At 43.5% G+C, this 17682-nt stretch overlaps 1 protein-coding gene across 5 annotated transcripts in view; it reads right to left on the bottom strand.

Annotated features, from left to right (window-relative positions):
• Positions 1 to 17682, bottom strand: part of PCDH15 (protocadherin related 15) — a 300245-nt gene that overhangs the window by 35238 nt on the left and 247325 nt on the right. For all 5 annotated transcript variants that reach the window (XM_066191711.1, XM_066191709.1, XM_066191706.1 and 2 more), the window contains 2 exons: positions 11317 to 11532; positions 7461 to 7549 (listed from right to left, as the gene is read on the bottom strand). In XM_066191711.1, coding sequence (XP_066047808.1) covers positions 7461 to 7549; positions 11317 to 11532 — 305 coding nt within the window. The remainder of the gene's footprint in view (positions 1 to 7460; positions 7550 to 11316; positions 11533 to 17682) is intronic.

Here is a 17682-nt window from a genome sequence, read left to right as displayed (position 1 = left end):
ATAATTAATTTCTCTGTGAAACAGACATTTGTACCCAGCTATAAAATTATTTTTTAGATATTCGTTCTCTGCAAATCTTTTCAGGAACAAATGGGACAATTTGAAAATAAGTTGGTGTAATTCTTCTGGAAAAGGCTGTCCTTAAAAACTTATTCTCAGAAGAGAAATTCTCCAGTTACACGGATCTGCCCATGGTGTTTGTGAAGGTAAAGGCTTCTCAAGCTGATTTGGAGAACTCAAACCCCTGACAATACTGTGGGGTTTTATTTAACTTGGTACTCATTCCAAAGCTTTGCTCACAGTGAAATACAGAATCACAGAACGGTTTGCGTTAGAAGTGGCCTCCCAATCCCCTGTTTCTTGCTCGCTTGAGCCAGCCCCTCTGTTTTCTATTTTTCCAGCTCACCTAGCTCACGCCAAACTTTTGCTACATGCTCTGTCCCTGCCGGCACTACAGCATGCTCCGTGGCAGCCCTCTGTATTTTTCTCCCCGCTGGCCAGCTGGCTCAGGGGTTACAAGGCAAATACTACTTGTTGTGCCACCTTCAACTTTGGCACCGCCAGCCGCAGGCGTCTGGTACAGGCAGAGCCCGTGGGGACCGGGTACACTGTGTGCAAAGTGTATCTCAAATGCATTTCTGTGGTAGTACAGCTATAACTGCAACAAGCTAATAGCTTTCCAGCTTTCTGTACTAAATACCCAAACGTAGCCTTTTCCTCTTTTTATTGCCTTATGGCTGCCTCTCCTTCCATAAGCTGTGAAAGCATCTTATTTTCCCCTTCAAGACCCATGTTAAGACCCACACAAGACAACAGATAGGCAAAAGTTGTTAAGCTACCAAGAGCAGATAGCAAGAGAAGTGAGGAGAACTATACCTAAGACTATAAATTGATCAGCTTTATATGTAATAAAACAAAGTCCCTCTGAAACACCACATAAATTTCTAGACTGCCTGAAAAATGCCATGTGCTGCCACACCTGACTGAATCCAGCATCCAAGATAAAGATACAACAACTAATAAACTTATTCCTGAGGCAATCGACAAGAGATATTAGATGCAAACTTCAGAAACTCAAGAGCCAGATGGGAAAAATTTAGAAGTCCTGTTGAAAAAGCATAGAAAGTTTTTAGTAATCAGGAAGAGAGATACAAACAAAAAAATGAAAAAGTTTGTGGCAGTGGTGTAGGAAGAAAAAAAAAAGCAAAATTTTTGGTTGACACTAGAGCAATGTATTCTGCTTTGAACAAAGATTTAGCACCTATAAAAAATGATTATGTTACAATGGTGAAAGCAACTGGCCAATCTGAAAAGGCATATTTTTGTAAAAACATTAAATTTAGGAAAGGGGCAGTTGTTCTAGAAGTAAACAATGAGCAATACTTGGAGGTGTTAAGTCTAATACTAACAGCAATCGAAGCTGAAAGGGAAATTGACAAGAAAATACTAAAACCAAGTATTCCCTAGAGTACAGGCCTTTGCTGTGCCAAGAAGGGCAAAGAATGCTACCCCTATACAAGTTAGGCTTAAAGAAAGAAAATCAGTTAAGATTAGGCAATACCCTTTGAAGAAGAAAGAGAGAGAATTAGCCCCATAATAAAGAAATTTTTACAGCTTTACAACTAAGATTGCTGAAGGAGTGACAACCCAATTTTAATATCCCCATACTAACTGTTCAAAAACCAGATCAGTCATATCAGCTAGTACAAGGCTTATGAGCAGTGAATAAAATAACTAAGAATCTTTATTCTATAGTGGCCAACCCATACACATTGCTAACATGCCTAACACCAGAGCTAATTTTATTTACCGTTCTAGATTTAGAAGATGTCTTCTTTTGAATTCCTATCCACAAATCCAGTAAAAAAAGTTTTGCATTTGAATAAGAAAGCCAGAAAAGCAAGAGCAAAACTCAGCTCACACAGACCTTATTTGAAAGACAACTTGCAAAAGATCTAGAGTCCTGAAAAACCCTACCAAAAGATAGCCACCCAAACAAAAGAGCCATGTGTGGCCTGGGCGGTTACAATGAACTCTAGAGCAAAACCATAAAAAACTTTTTTTTAGAATGACAGAATGGTGCAGATTATAGATCTACAATTATAGACTACTCATCAAACGCCTATATGCAGTCATTGTGAATGAAAGTAAAGACCTTCAGTAGATAAAAGAAGCCGGCTGGGCCTACAAACAGCTAAAGAAGGCTCTCATGTCAGCTCCAGCCTTAAGACTCCCCAATGTAAGTAAACCATTCTTCCTGATTTCCCATGAAAAACAGGAAATTGCCCTAGAGACATTAGCCCAAGACCTAAGCCCATGCCGAAGGGCAGTTGCCTATTTTTCGAAACAGCTAGATGCAACAGCTAAGAGATGGCCTGAGCGCCTCAGGGCTGTCACAGAAGTTACATTAACAAGATGATGTGAAAATAGTTGTGACTAACATCGTCAATCCAACTTCTTTCCTCCGTGAAAACCACGGGGAGCCGGTAGAACATAATTGCAAAAAAACCATCGAAGCCACCTACTCCAGCCACCTAGACCTAAAGGACACCCCTCTCACAGATGCAGAAACCTAGTTTACTGATAGAAGCAGCTGAGTTATTAGTGAAAAACAACATGCCAAATATGCAGTCACTACCTGTAGAAGAGTCATCGAATCCAAACCCTTACCAGCAAACACCTCTACACAAAAAGCTAAAATAATCATGCTAACCTGTGCTCTCGAAATAGCAAAAAGAAAAAAAAAAAACAACAAAAAAACCCCATTTATGCAAACTCAAAGTATGCTTTTGGAGTGGTGCATGCACATAGAGCCATTTGAAAAGAAAGAAGACTACTGAACTCACAAAGGAAAAACATCAAACACGCAGCAAAGATACTGCAACTATTAGAAGCAGTCCAATTACCTGAGAAAGTAGCAATCATGCACATAAAAGCCCATAAAAAGGTGAGCTTAGAATTAGAAGAAAGAAATAAACTGGCAAATAGGGAAGCAAAAGAAGCAGCAAAAAGTGAGATAGCAACAAAAGGAGTTTTAGTTCCAGATGAGCAAATTCCTCTTGAAAGTAAGCCAGTATATGACAAAAAAATCAAAAAGTTGATTAAGAGTCAAAAAGAAACATATAACCAAGAGAAATGGGCAATTACAGAAGACAACAAAATAGTCGTCCCTTCTCCTCTATTATGGTCACTGGTAAGAGAAGAACATCGAAAGACACATTAAGGAATAAATGCCCTGTACAACGACCTAATTGAAAGAATAGCCAAAAATCTATACTCCACTGTTGCTCAAGTAGCTCAACATTGTAATCTTTGCCTCCAGACCAATCTCAAAAATAAACCTAGACCAAAAATGGGCCAAATTGGAAGAGGCCAGGACCCTGGAGAACAATGACAAACGGATTTTTCTAAATTGCCAGAAAAAGAAAAGTACAAGCATTTATTAGTATAAACAAATACCTTTTCAAGATGGCCAAAAGCCTTCCCCACAAAAATTGCAAAAGCCTGAGAGGTAACTAAGGTATTGTAACATGAAATAATTATTGTCAGGGGTTAGGTTTGTTCCTTTTTCACTCTAAAGAATTTTTTCCCCATAAGTTACCAAGGAGACCAAGTGTTGGATACTTAAGAGTACTTGACCGAAACAAAGAGGTGGCCAAAGCTCGGAGGGGGAGATAACACGAGTTTTGGGGGCAGGTGAAGGACGGAGCTTGAGGCAGCTGGGCTTGGCTCTTTTTGGCGTTCAGGGAGAGAGAACGGCTGGGTTGCTGCTTGCTGGGAGAGGAGTTCACTGTCACTGGAGGGGTCTAGTCCTGGGAAATCTACCATCATCTGCTCGCCCTGGAATTCTGAGCTTCTCTGCCACCCTGCTGGAGCTGAGCTGGGCCAGCCCTGCTCCACTGTTGGCTTCTTGGGCACTGCTCCTCTTGCTACAGTGTGACCCTGCACCCCCCTGCCCTGCCGGGGACATCCTGCTGGTCCAGCCACCAGCCCGGGATTTTTCCACTGTTCCAGCTTGGTGCTCTGGGGATCCTACAGGGGCACAGAGACTTAACTGCCCCGGGTCTTTGTAAAGCAAAGCTCTTCAGGTTCTTGGTACTGTTTTTGTTATTAATGCCATAGTTGTTGCTTTTGTTTGCTTTGTTATACATACTAGTAAAGAACTGCTATTTCTATTCCCAAATCTTTTGCCTAAAAGCCTCTAACTGCAAATTTATAATTGGAAAAAGGGGAGGGGGAGGTGGTTTACATTCTTCATTCCAAGGGAAACCCCAGCTTTCCCTGGCAGATACCTGTCTTCCCAAACGAAGACAATGCCATGCTTCAGAGTTCCAGCCACGATATCCTCAGACAGAGGACCACACTTCATTTCAAAAATAGTGCAACAGATGAGTTGTCACCTAAACATAAATTGAGAACTCCACATTCCATACCATCCTCAGTCAAGTGGCCAAGTAAAGAAGATAAATAATTTAATTAAGCAACAAATTGTGAGATTGAGTTAAGAAATTAATTTACCCTAGCCTCAATCCCTCCCATTAGCTCTACTGAAAATTCAAACTAAACCTAGAGCTAAGAAAAACTTAGCCCCTTTGAAATGCTGTCTGAGAGACCATATGGAGTACAAAAAGAGTTGTTTACTCAAGTTAGGGAGAAAACATTGACTTATACAGTGGCCTTGAGTAAACAACTCAGAGCAATTAAAAAACATGTGGCTGGAACTCGAAGCATAGGGCCAGATGCGCCAGTACATGACATACAACCTAGAGACTATGTGTATGTTAAGTCTCTTGCAGAGAAAACCTTAGAACCAGAGTGGGAGAGACCGTACCAGGTGCTCCTAATTACCTTCACCGTGATTAAAATCAAGGAACAAAGTACTTAGATCACCACAGCTGAATTAAAAAAAAAAAGTTCTGGAAGACTCTTAAGAGTGACACCAAACCAAAGACTGCCAATGAAACCACAATCAGCGCTACCTAAAAACAGCAGTTGCCCTCAAAACTGTGAATGTTTTTGCTACCCCTGAGTGAAGTTAAAATGTGTGGAGCGTAAATTAGACAAGTAGTATCAATTTAGAGAAAGCAGCTTCCCCAAGTATATGGAATGTAGACGTCAGCTCTTCCAGAAGTTTAATAAGTAGTGTTGTTATCCCAACTGACAAGAACAACGGTTAATCCCCCCAAAACCTGTCAAGAAGCACTGAGCTTGTTTAACTCTCGAGGGCATTTAGAGCAGGCAATTTAGGAATATCATAAAGAACTCCAAAAGCTTGAGCAAAAAAAAGAAAGAAAAAAAGTCAAAGCAATTGAATGTAAGAAAGAGATATTTATCTCTAGAACTTAGAGTGTTAGACCTGATCAGTGAGAACAAACAAAGCAAAGGGAAGAAAAAGAGAACCAAAGACAAAACAGAAGAAGAGTGCAAAGAAAAAAAGACACAGTCAGTTTGAATTTTCCCTTATCTCACAGGAGAAGAGTTTTTTTTTTTCCTTAATGATAAAGATAAAAAATAGTTTTAAATTAAATGTGAGAGTTTTTAAAAGTTTTCCTCTGTTACATTGGTAGTGTAGAAGAAATTAACCCGCTAGGATGGCATTGGCAGAATATGTAGCCTACTTAGGCCAATGCTACTACCTTTCATTTATGTTTAGCCATCCCAAGAGACCCTTTTCACACATGTTTAATTAGTATCCCCATAAGTAACTTTACTGGTTTTACAAAATAAGTAAAAGCCAAAAAAAGACATATATATATATACATAGAAGCAAATAAACCAAGTGCAAAGAATCACTAGTGTAACATAACCACAAGTAGTACAAAACTGGACATATAAAAGACTGAAGCTAAAGCCAAATGGTGAGAACTTCCAAGCAAGCATGATAGCACCATCACTAAATAAAAAAAAGACTAAAGCCTCAAAAACTAGACCTGTTAAAATCGGTGCCTAGAAATTATTACTTAAACTCTTCATGACATCAGAATGTAACTAAATATTGCCACGATAAGATTCACCCTAGAAGTGCTGGTGAAATCTGTAAAGACAAAACATGGCCTGCAACTCTGAGTAATCAATTTAGCAGGCCTTACTGTTTAGAGAAACTACATGAGATGCTGAACCAGACAACTTAGAAAGCGAAACATAGAAGGAAAACTAAAACAGCTCCTGCAATCATCTCTGTTGGCATTAAAAACTAATCAATGGAAAATTTCAAAGATATTAGTAATAACAGAAGTACTTAATATAGTTCAAGGCAATGTTTCTAAGGCTTCCAGTAGTATGCAAGCACAATTAGTGAAATGCTCTCCTTGGATAGTCACCAACAGCGACTAGAATCTTAAACACCCTATGTCTCCCCATCATTATTTTGCTGATAATAGTGAGTATACATGAAATATTATTAAAAAGAGAATTATCGAAATAGTTGACTAAAAGCTAAGAAAAAGCCTCAATAGTTGTAAAAGAATTTACTAGGTTTATAGAAAAGGGGAGAGATGAGACACACATACCACTCTAACAACTACTATTAGTTGTAGAGTTCCTTCCACAGCATTTCACTCATGTGCCAATTCCACATGGTTTTGAGCACTTCCAGGCATGGAGACTCAACACTTGCCTGGACAGCCCTTCCAATGCTGAAACCAGCCTTTCCATGAAGAAATTCTCCCTAAAATCCAATCTAAACCTCTCCTGGTACAGCCTGAGGCTGTTTCCTCTGCTTCTGTCACTTGTAACCTGAGAAAAGAGCTTGACCCCACCTCAGTAGAGTCTCCTTTTAGGAAGGCATTCCTATTTTTAAGCAGTGTCTCCTTTTAGGAAGCTATTTCTGGTTCTAGGCAATCCCTCCTTTCAGGAAGTTATTCCTGGTTCCAGGAAGTGCAGTACCTGTGAGTTCAGCCCCTTGCCTGAACAACTTTATTTGTGGTTTTGACGTTTGTATCTCTCTGAGCCAACACACACCTGTCTGAAAACAGAGGGAGAAAAGGGGAGCATGTCCCAAATCTCTGGGAGCAAATCCATCAGGAATTTTTCCTAGCCCAGTGAAGACGTGAGGCACTCAGAGACTTTTCCAACGACTGGCTGGACCATCAACCCCAAGGTATTTCAAATTCCATGGACAACAACAAGCAGGATGGACCAGACTGTGGGAATCTGAGAAGTGCCATTCATCACTGATTGAAGTGACAAAAAAAAAAAAAAAAAGGACAAGAATTGGTTATAAACTATTTCCTACATCATTTTCTCTCCCATACTGGCTAATTCCATGACAGCAAGTAGAGAAAATTGTCTCTGTGCTACAAAAAGAAGCCAGAAGTGCAAACCTGACCCCTGAAAGCTGCTGCTGATGTAGTGTCTGGGGGCTCTTACTGACTAGATAAAAAACCTCCCTCACTCCCTGATCCATCCAACCCCAAAGCCAGGGAACTGTCTGATATTTGGAAAGGAAACGAACTGATTACCCAATGAGCTGGTCTTTGTTCTGCTCCACGAGGGTGGGAGGAACGTTGGAGACAATCACTTGCATGTCCAACTGATTGACCACGGAGACCTGGAAAGAAAAGAGGGAAATCCAATCAGCACTGCCAGGCACAGCCCCCTCCCCATCCAACAGCAATGGAAAAATTCCTTTGCTACCTCCACACCGCGCCCTGATAGCCAGATTTCTCCTTTTAATTCCAAATAGGAGAGCTGGGAAATCTTGCAGCCAAAGCCCATAAACATCAAAGATGTAACTGGAATTTTAATTTCTGCATCAGAATTATGGATTTTTAAGGTGGGGACAGCAAAAGCTGCTCTTAGTTTAGACTTGGCTTAGAGAATCCCAGATCTCCCACAGCCTGTACTCAAAATTACTTCTGAGCATTTGGGTGGTTTGGATGCCAGCAAAATCCTCCCTTGGAGCCATGCAATGTGCACCAAGGGAAATGGAAATTCAGGATTAATTCCACAAAATCAATGCTGCTTTGTTAGAAAATCAGGAAGGAAATTGTTCATTTACATTGAAGCAATCAGCGAGAGGTTTTATTTTAATCTCCAATTGTTTTAGCTTCTCCCTCTATCATAAAACTGCACATTTTACAACTGAGCTTTTTCCTTAAAAATAAAAAGAAAAACAAAGCAGGAAAAAATGCTTCTAATTCACTCAGTACTTGTGTGATTTGTTGGAATAAAATTAAGTTTTCTGCCACGGTATGGGAGTGACCTCAGAGCAAATCTCTGGCAATTATTGTTTTTTGCTACGAACCCAACATCAATCCTGTAGAGAATTCTGGAGGAAAATTTGGAAAACTAGGCCAATGTTAAAGTTGATAAATTTAAAAATCAAGGGTTAGTTGATTCTAAAAGAAATAAACAAGCCCTGATTTTCCAAAGAGGAGCCCTGGAAGCACAGCAGCAGAAAAGCCTGAATGTGAATCCACATCAAACACCGATTCACCAGCTTTGAAGCTTAATTCAACTTTAAATATTTAAATGTTCTTGAAATGTCATCAGATGCCCTGATCAGCACGTACAGGCTTCTGTGTAAGAAACACAGCATTATAATGAGCTCCAAATAAATTTTAGACTAAAATCATGCAATGGAACTGGAAAGCAATGATTAATTTAATAGAATTAATTACATTAGCCAATTTGAGCAACCACTGTGCACCCAGGAACTGAAAACAGCATAAAGGCAACACCAAAAACAAAGGCAGTAATTCTTTTAATATGGAAGAAATCACAATTATCATCACTTTTTCCTATACAAAACCAGGGATAAACACACATTCATGACAAGCTATAGGAAACCAAGTGTGTTGGACAAAAATCAAGCAACATTTGAGGTTTCCATGGTAACATTAACTTGCTTGTTATCCCCATTTGTAAAGGCAGGCAAAGCAGAAAATTGTTGGTAACCTCCAGCCCATGAGTGATATCCCTTTGATCCCAAGCTTTGCTCATTAGGCACTTCCCAAGTTTTAAATCCAGCAAGGCAGAGCCTACAAAGAGTCTTGATTGTGATATGGCATCAATGGATTTCTGGGAGTAGGTGGGACCCAAATGAAGCCTTAAAACCTCCTCAAACCCCAATAAACCTTTGATTAAAGATGATATCTACGACACCATAAAGATGATATCCTTGATCTCAAATAATGATAATGAATGTACACTATCTACACTTCCTCGGCACCTTTAGGTTCTTCCTTGCTGCAAACGCATTTTAAAATGTAATTCTTGTATCTCATTCATCTCACAGATGCTGAGAAGGAAAACTCCATCACATGGAAGCAAACTGTCAACCCACAGATGTCTGACTTGAGCCATCCTGGTGTCCTTTCCATGGATTGTCCCCACCAGCATGAAGAACTTTGACCAGGGCATCTAGCAGGTCCTGCTGCTCCCAGAGCTGTGGCAGGGTCTGGGGAAGCATCCTGGTCCCAGTTCTGGAGGATACCTTGCTCCGCTCAGCTTCTTCCCAGCATTGTCTCTCTGGTGGTGACCTGCCTCTTCTCCCAAGACCTCCTCCCAGTGCAATCCTATCTTTTCCCCCAACATCTTATTCTTTTGCATGCGAGTAATTAAATTAGTTTCTCTCTTCTCTGTCCACTTTTTGAGCTGGTTTTGAAAGAAATAACACCTGAGAGACTGAGCCCCTGACCCCATAGCAGGGGTGTTAAAATCATGGGAAAGGATTTTAGTGTATAGATCACACTTGGTGCAAAAAATCAGAGAATCCCAGAATGGCCTCGGGGGAAGGAACCTTAAAGCCCACCCACTGCTACTCTCTGCCATGGACAGAGACACCTTCCACTGTCCCAGGCTGCTCCAAGCCCTAAAGTCCAACCTGGCCTTGGACACTGCCATGGATCCAGGGCCTGCCCACCCTTCCAGGAAACAATTCCTTCCCAATATCCCACCTATCCCTGCCCTCTGGTAGTGGGAACCCATTCCCGCTCATCCTGGCACTCCATCCCTTGGAAAGAGTCTCTCTCCATCATTCTTCGATCTCCTTCAGGCCCTGGAAGGCCACAACTGGGTCACCCCCAAAGCTTCTCCTCTCCAGGCTGAACAATCCCAGCTCTTCCAGCCTTTCCTCCCAGCAGAGCTGCTCCATGCCTCTGCTCATCCTGGAGCCTCTCCTGGATTCATTCCAACAGGTCCATGTGCCAGTGTTCTAGGCAGGACGGGGTCGGTCTGGAATTGTATCTCCAGCTCCTCCAAGCTTCCAGGCCTTGCTCAAAGCAACTGGGTGCACTGCTCATGACTCAGCCAGACGTCCTAAAGAATCCTCTATAAATTAATGAGACATCCTTCACTTTCTAATGTTAACGTCGATTCCTTCTGGCTATATTTTAATATCCTATTAGTGCATGAATTACCCAAGAGTGCCTCATCACTTTGGGAGGTCAAGCATGAGGGCGTCATCGTTTATGTTTATTTGGTGAATTCCTGCAGAACTCACCACACCAAGGATTCTGGCTCTCATCTTTTTCCTTTGACAGTGTTCCCATGAAGTGGATAATGCACTCCATCCCTTTCACATTATGCTAATATTGAGCCAATTCATCAGTTTTATAGGCTTTAAGGAAATTTAGCTTGGATGGTTTCAGTGGCTGGACTAAGTCAATCCTTTCTGAACAGCACAAAACCATAAGCCTGAGGCCGAAAGATGGTGCCAGTTCTGAAACACTGCTTTCTCAGGGACTGAAAAGTTCATTCTCAGCCCAAAATTATTCCTTAACATAAGCAACTTGGACATGACCAGCAGGGACACAGAATCATAGAATCATGGAATGGTTTGGGTTGGGAGGGATCTTAAATCCCATCCATTCCCACCCCATCCCATAGGCAGGGACTATGGACAGGTGCTCTGGGCACCCTGTGCCAGGGCCTGTCCACCCTCCCAGGGAACAATTCCTTCCCAATATCCCATCCATCCCTGCTCTCTGGCAGTGGGAACCCATTCCCTGTGTCCTGGCACTTCAGCCCCTTGTCCAAAGCCGCTCTCCATGTTTCTTGTCACTCCTGAAAGGCCACAACTGGGTCACCCCAAGGCTTCTCCTCTCCAGGTTGGCCAATCCCAGCTCTCCCAGCCTTTCCTCCCAGCAGAGCTGCTTCATCCCTCTGCTCATCCTGGTGCCTCCTCTGGACCCACTCCAAAAGGTCACAAAATCTTTTGATTTAGGAAACAAAAAGCTTTATTCCAGTGCCTTCAAAAAATTAAGCACAAGCACTTCGTGGCTTTTCTCTAGGTCTGCCTGGAATTAACCTTCCTGCAGTGTTTGAATTTCCTCAGGAGTTATTCCATAATAACAATCCCTGGCTGATACTTACGAGCACTTCTGCTTTGCTGCTCAGTCCTTTGCCGTAATCGTCAGTGGCAATGACCTGGAACTTGAAATAGGATCTCCTCATGTTTTTGAAGAGCATGGCAGTTTTGATGAGCCCCGTGTAAGCCTCGATCACAAAGCCTTCCTTGCCATCTTTGATGGGGGGAATGATGAGCCTGTACTGCATGGCACTGTAATTCCCAGTGTCCTTATCATTGGCCTAATGGGGAAAAGGAAACAAGCAGAGGCAAACAAGGTAAATATGCATGGAAGGAGTCATTAACCTTGTCCTTTAAATAAAGTTACATCTTGGCCTGGCAAATTTCTGCTGCTCTGACATTTAAAACATTAGATCCCAGAGCACAGATACGGCTGCTACTTTAAATGCTTCATTTAACTTTGCTGCACTCAGTTTTGCTTTTCCAGCAATTTCTTCCTCCTCTGTTGGCGTTAAACTGCTCCAGAAGAGAGAAAAAAATATTTAAAAAGTAGAAAAACATAAGCTGACTTTCAAGTCTGCAACAATACCTAAGAACTGCTTAATTCTGAGAAACCTCCACTGCCAAATTCTCATTGAAAAGGAAATATCAAAGAAAAAACCATCTCAGCAACTCGTGCACAGACTTACACAAGAATGTCCTTCATCTTAGAGATATTCTGATGGAGCACAGGTATTTTTGGTGCAACCAAATAACTTTTTATTAAAACAAGGAAGGATTGAGTGGCATTCCTGCAGCGGTGCACAGGGACCTGCTGGGCACGCCAGTTCAGGACACAGAGCTGCCCTGGCACCGTTGCTGACCTGGATCAGGAAGCAGAGCTGGCATCAACCAGGCAGCCCCAGGAATTGTTATTCCACCTTCCCTGCTCCTGACAATCCCGTGTTGCCCCATCCTGGCCTCTCCAGCCCCATTCCTTCTGCTCCTGTTCAACCTGTATCCAGAGGGAAATGCTTCCAAGGACCCCGACAGAGCTTTCCCGTGCTCCTTCCAGGGATCAGCCAGGTGGGAGCTAATTAATGCCTGAGCACTCATTAGTCTTGGGCATGGCCTCAGCATTTGGGACACTTCAGGATCTATCAGCAGGTTTTTATGGAAATATTGGCACTGCTCCTGAGGCCTGTCGCTTAAGCTAATGCTGGAATAAAAACCCAGCCTTAACTTTGAAAAGGCGCACATAAAATTCATGGAAAATCCATTCTGTGCCACGACTTAAGAATGAAAAACAATAAAGGTTTGTGTCAGCATGAAGAGTTTGCAGAATCATGGAACACCCAGAGCTGGAAGGGACCCACAGGGATCATTGATCCAACTCCTGATCCCAACAATCCCTCCTGGACATCCCTGGGAGTGGTGTCCAAACTCTCCTGGAGCTCTGGCAGCCTCGGGGCCGTGCCCATTCCCTGGGGAGCCTGGGCAGTGCCCAGCACCCTCTGAGGGAAGAACCTTTCCCTGAGATCCAGCCTGACCCAGCTCCAGCTGTTCCCTGGGGCCCTGTCCCTGCTCACAGAGAGCAGAGTTTGGAGCTGTTTATGAGACACCACAGCTGCTAGAAGAGAATTATCTGTGCAAGGTCATTAAACCTTCAATAGGAGGCCATTAATCATCATTAATTGTTTCCTCACCAGCACTGAACAAGTTCTATATGGTGGAAATCATCGCTTCTGGTTTTTTTTTCTTTTTCTCTTTCATTTTCAGATAATTTTTCAGGGAATACCAGCAGCAGATGAGCGATCCAGGTACTCAAAGCCGTGTATGCTCCATGATACTACAACTCCTATCCGCCCAGATTCCCAGACAGAACCATCCAACACTTAGAGGATAATATCCAGGAAAGAGAAACCAGGTTTCATTCAGAGCTGCCCAAGATGAGCTCCTGGAGTGACACTGGCTGTCACTCGTCATGGACACACAACTGGTTAAATTCCCACATTCTCTCAATATTTTGCTTTCTTCTAAATTTACAAAGCTTCATCGGGCTCGACTGCCAAAAGCATAAATATAAAATGTGTTGTTTTTGTTCACCAGCTCCATAGGTTTTTTTTAAGTCTCTTAAAACCAAGATTGCTGCCTCCTGGTTGAGCTCAAACTCCTTGATTAGCAACTTTAGGAAAGATGGGAAGGTTAAAAAGCTTTCTGAAATTTACTCTGTTCTGTCAGTCAAAAAACCAAAGATACCAGTGGGCTTTTCCAGAGCATTCCAGCTTTCCAACTGGCACAGGGAAATACAACCCCACAACATCCCAGAGCCAGCAGATGGGAGCTTGACAGGTGGGGAGTCAGGAAAATTGTTGATTTTCCACATAAATAAATGGCTGAAGGAAGAAATGAATGTGAAAAAATGCTATGTCATAGAATCATGGAATTTTTAAGGTTGGAAAACACCTCTAAGATCACCCGATCCAACCTTTGATCGTCACCTTGCCCATTAAACCACATTGTGCAGTGCCACATCCATTCATTCCTTGAACCCTTCCAGGGCTGGTGGCCCCACCACTCCCTGGGCAGCCCCCCTTCCATGAAGAAATGTTTCCAAATATCCAATCTGAACTCAAGGAAGCAGCTGGAGAGAAACACCAGGTGGATGTTTGGATGGTGAGAAACAAAGACAAAAATTAAAGTAGCACCTCTGCTGTGCCTGGAGTGCCAGGACAAGGGGGAACAGCTTCCCAGTGCCAGAGGGCAGAGATGGATGGCTTATTGGGAAGGAATTGTTCCCTGGGAGGGTGGGCAGGCCCTGGCACAGGGTGCCCAGAGCAGCTGTGGATCTTCTCTGGATCCCTGGAAGTGCCTAAGGCCAGGCTGGACTTCGGGGCTTGGAGCAGCCTGGGACAGTGGAAGGTGTCCCTGCCCATGGCAGGGGTGGCACTGAATGGGATTTAAGGTCCCTCCCAACCCAAACCATCCTGGGATTCCAGGGTAAGTTCAGCTCATACAACACAGCTCAGGATAAAGCCATGACCAATCCAGGAAAGTCCAGCCTGGCCAAACCCTCTGGTTTATCCAAATGTTAGCAGTGGAGCTGGGGGGGAAAGAAAAACAGAATTCCTGTAACCCCACATGGCACAGGAGGGACCCAGCAGCAGCCACAAGACCAATGTCTGGTCCAGCTCCTCTGGGGTCATCCCTGAGTGAGCCAAGTTTCCCACTGAGTGCTCAGTGAAGTCCAAAAAAGGCTCCCTAGAGGTGCCCTGGAGAAGAGCATGACGCCTTTCCAATAAAAGGCCAATTTCTTTGTTAAAATGGATTTATGAGGTTGGTTCAGTTGGGTCAGATGCCCATCATATTTTTAATATTGGCAAATTCTCTCTCAATAAAAGCTACGGCTTTTAATAGTCGCTGCTTTCAGTGACACCAGAAATCAATTTCGTCTTCAGCATTTCACGCCTGGAGACGTGTGTGACTGAAAACAAACAAAATTTGGATCCAAAATAATGTATTGATGCTGCAGGCAGAGGCATTAAATGAAGTCAGGCATTCTGCACAAAGCTCAGGACACTGGAGCTCAGCACTAATGAGATGTTTAAGCCTTGCAGCTGAGTTTAAGGCATTAAGCTCCAGTGAAAGAGGCCTTTTGACATTTGAAGCTCACAGCTTGTAATGTCCTGTGGAGTTCAGGTGCCTCGAGCTGCTGGACAGGCTCTGAGTTAATTGTCACCATTTCAGAGAGCTCAATGCCACCCCAGAGCCATCGGCAGCCATCACAGTTCAGGCTCTTCCCACAGCCACCTAGAGATGAGCAAACAGGTGCCAAACAGCCTGGAAAAATGATCAGATTCCAGTATTTCAAGTATTTGAACTTTCTTGTTTGCATTCCCCCCTGTCTCTGCTCTTTGGATCAAACCTAAGGACGCTCGGCTTGGCAGGGCCAGCAGAGAGAGCTTGTGAGCTGCTCCCAGGAGCGTCCCAAACTTCTCTAACACAGTGGAAGGATGTTTGCTATCCCTGTAATTCATCCTGAAGGTAAATATTTTTGACACTTCATTAGGAGGAGATCTATGACATCTCAAGAGTTGCATTATGACTGTCAAAGAAGAGAAAGAGCTGCACTTAATCTTAATATTTCAGCAGCATATCTGCCTTTTGTTCTGTGCAAGAAATACAGATGTTTCCTAAATCCCGCTGTGATTGAGGGCTGATAAATATGGATGATCTCAGGAATTACCAGGCCAGATTCCAGCGTCCTGTGATTGAGTGTAGGTGTGCCCACACAAAGGGAGTTGGGTCAGCATGGCTGCTGCTGCCTCCAGCCCTTTCCCAGCCACTCCCACGGAGGAGGGCAAAGCACAAATCCTGGGGTGCTCCCTAATCCCAGCACAAAAAGCACTGAGAATACTGTTACTCGGAGGGAGCAGAGGCCCTGGCAGAGATTTCCCAGAGCAGCTGTGGCTGCCCCTGGATCCCTGGCAGTGCCCAAGGCCAGGTTGGACACTGGAGCTTGGAGCAGCCTGGGATAATGGAAGGCGTCCCTGTCCATGACAGGGGGTGGCACTGGATGGGCTTTAAGGTCCCTTCCAACTCAAGTCAGTCTGGAATCCCATCATCCCCACGGCAGCTCTTTTAATCCTTTCACCAGCACGTAAAAACTACTGTGGCTTCCTGTGCTTGCTCAAAATTGGAACTGTTACTTCCACTCTCCAGGGAAGGCTGGAGCACCTCTGCTAGGAAGACAGGAGGACACAACTGGGAATGTCCAGCCTGGAGAAGAGAAGGCTCCAGGGAGAGCTCAGAGCTTCTTCCAGTGCCTAAAGGGGCTCCAGGAGAGCTGGAGAGGGACTGGGGACAAGGGATGGAGGAACTGGACACAGGGAATGGCTTCCCACTGCCAGAGGACAAAACTGGATGGGATATTGGGCAGGAATTGTTCCCTGGGAGGGTGGGCAGGCCCTGGCAGGCTCTGGGTGCCCAGAGCAGCTGTGGCTGCCCCTGGATCCCTGGAAGTGTCCAAGGCCAGGCTGGACATTGGGAATTGGAGCAGCCTGGGACAGTGGAAGGTGTCCCTGCCCATGGCGGGGGGGAATGGGATGGGATTTAAGGTCCTTTCCAACCCAAACCATTCCATTTTCTCAGTGATTAACCTCTTCTTTTTCTCTCCTTTGTAAGAAGCCCGAACAAATGATGCCTTTAAAGCATAAATTAATTAATCTCTGGCTCCATGTGACTGCACAAGCACAGGCTGATGGCAGGACAGCCAGGGAGGCTGGTAAACCCCACTGGGTGTGACAGCAGCACTCTGACCTTGCCATGAAAAATCACCAGTGGCATGTTTGGGATGAGTATAAAAATCATCAGCGACTGCAACTCCTGAAGCTGTGGCATAATCCCTGATGATCCCAGTTTTTAGCATTATCAGCCTGAGCGAAATCCAGATTTGCTGCCCAGAGTGAAATGCAGTTGTTCATTTGAAATGTTTTCCACCTCCCTCGCAGGGTCACCCTTAACCACAAGCCCGAGGCTGCTAACAGGGCATGGAAAAAGGCAGGATTGGGATTGGGCTGCTGAGGAGGTTTTTCTTTTTTTTGCCTGTTCCTAGCAGATGGCAGCTTCAATGTTCCCAATTAGTGGCTGGCACACAAAGCAGCTTTTAGAACCAGACCATTTTTGCTGGTAAGAATTTCCAGATTGTTGCAAATTTCCAGTTCTGATGGCACAGATGCCACTGGCCTGTTTTAGGGGAGGCTTCTCTGGGTGTTCCACAGACACCTCAGCCTAGAAATTTGGGGTAGCCACTGCAATTCTCCTTTATTTCCTGTATTTCTTCACTTCCATGCTCTGTTACACCCTCCTCTGCCTCAAGGCCTTTGGAACTCCCACTCCTCACCTTGGTTTGCTACTGGCTGCCTCAGGAATTTGTATTTTTTTGATATAAAAAAGGTATTTTTTTTTAATTGATTTTTTAAAAAATGTATATTCATACTGATATTAAATATAAATTTATATTTAACATAAGAGGTAAACTATAGAAATTATTGATTTAGACTGTTACATTATGTTATGTTACATTATGTGATATGACATCATATGATATTATATTATGTTATATCACTTATATTAATAGTTATTTACATATATTCATGAATATTCATTTTAATATTCATATTGCTTTAAATTTATGTATCATTACATTACTGATACTGATCACTGCCCAGCCCACTCCCAGTACCTCCAGTGCCAGAAATTTTCTGAGAAACACAGGTAGGAAGAAATAAGGTGAATGGGAATTTTGTCCCATTCAAATGGGACAAGGGGAATTTTGCTCACTTTGTCCTCCAATGGTGGCCAAAACCTCCCAGGGGCCAAAGGAAACTGGAATTCCTTTTGACAGGCTGTCCCATGGTAATAGGTGTTGAACAACAGGGTGTTGAACTCAA

This window comes from Chamaea fasciata, unplaced genomic scaffold, assembly GCF_029207755.1.
Source record: "Chamaea fasciata isolate MVZ Bird 193981 ecotype frontalis unplaced genomic scaffold, bChaFas1.0.hap1 SCAF_9, whole genome shotgun sequence".
In the NCBI taxonomy this organism is placed as follows: domain Eukaryota; kingdom Metazoa; phylum Chordata; class Aves; order Passeriformes; family Sylviidae; genus Chamaea; species Chamaea fasciata.
This window is presented reverse-complemented; position numbering and strand designations above follow the sequence as displayed.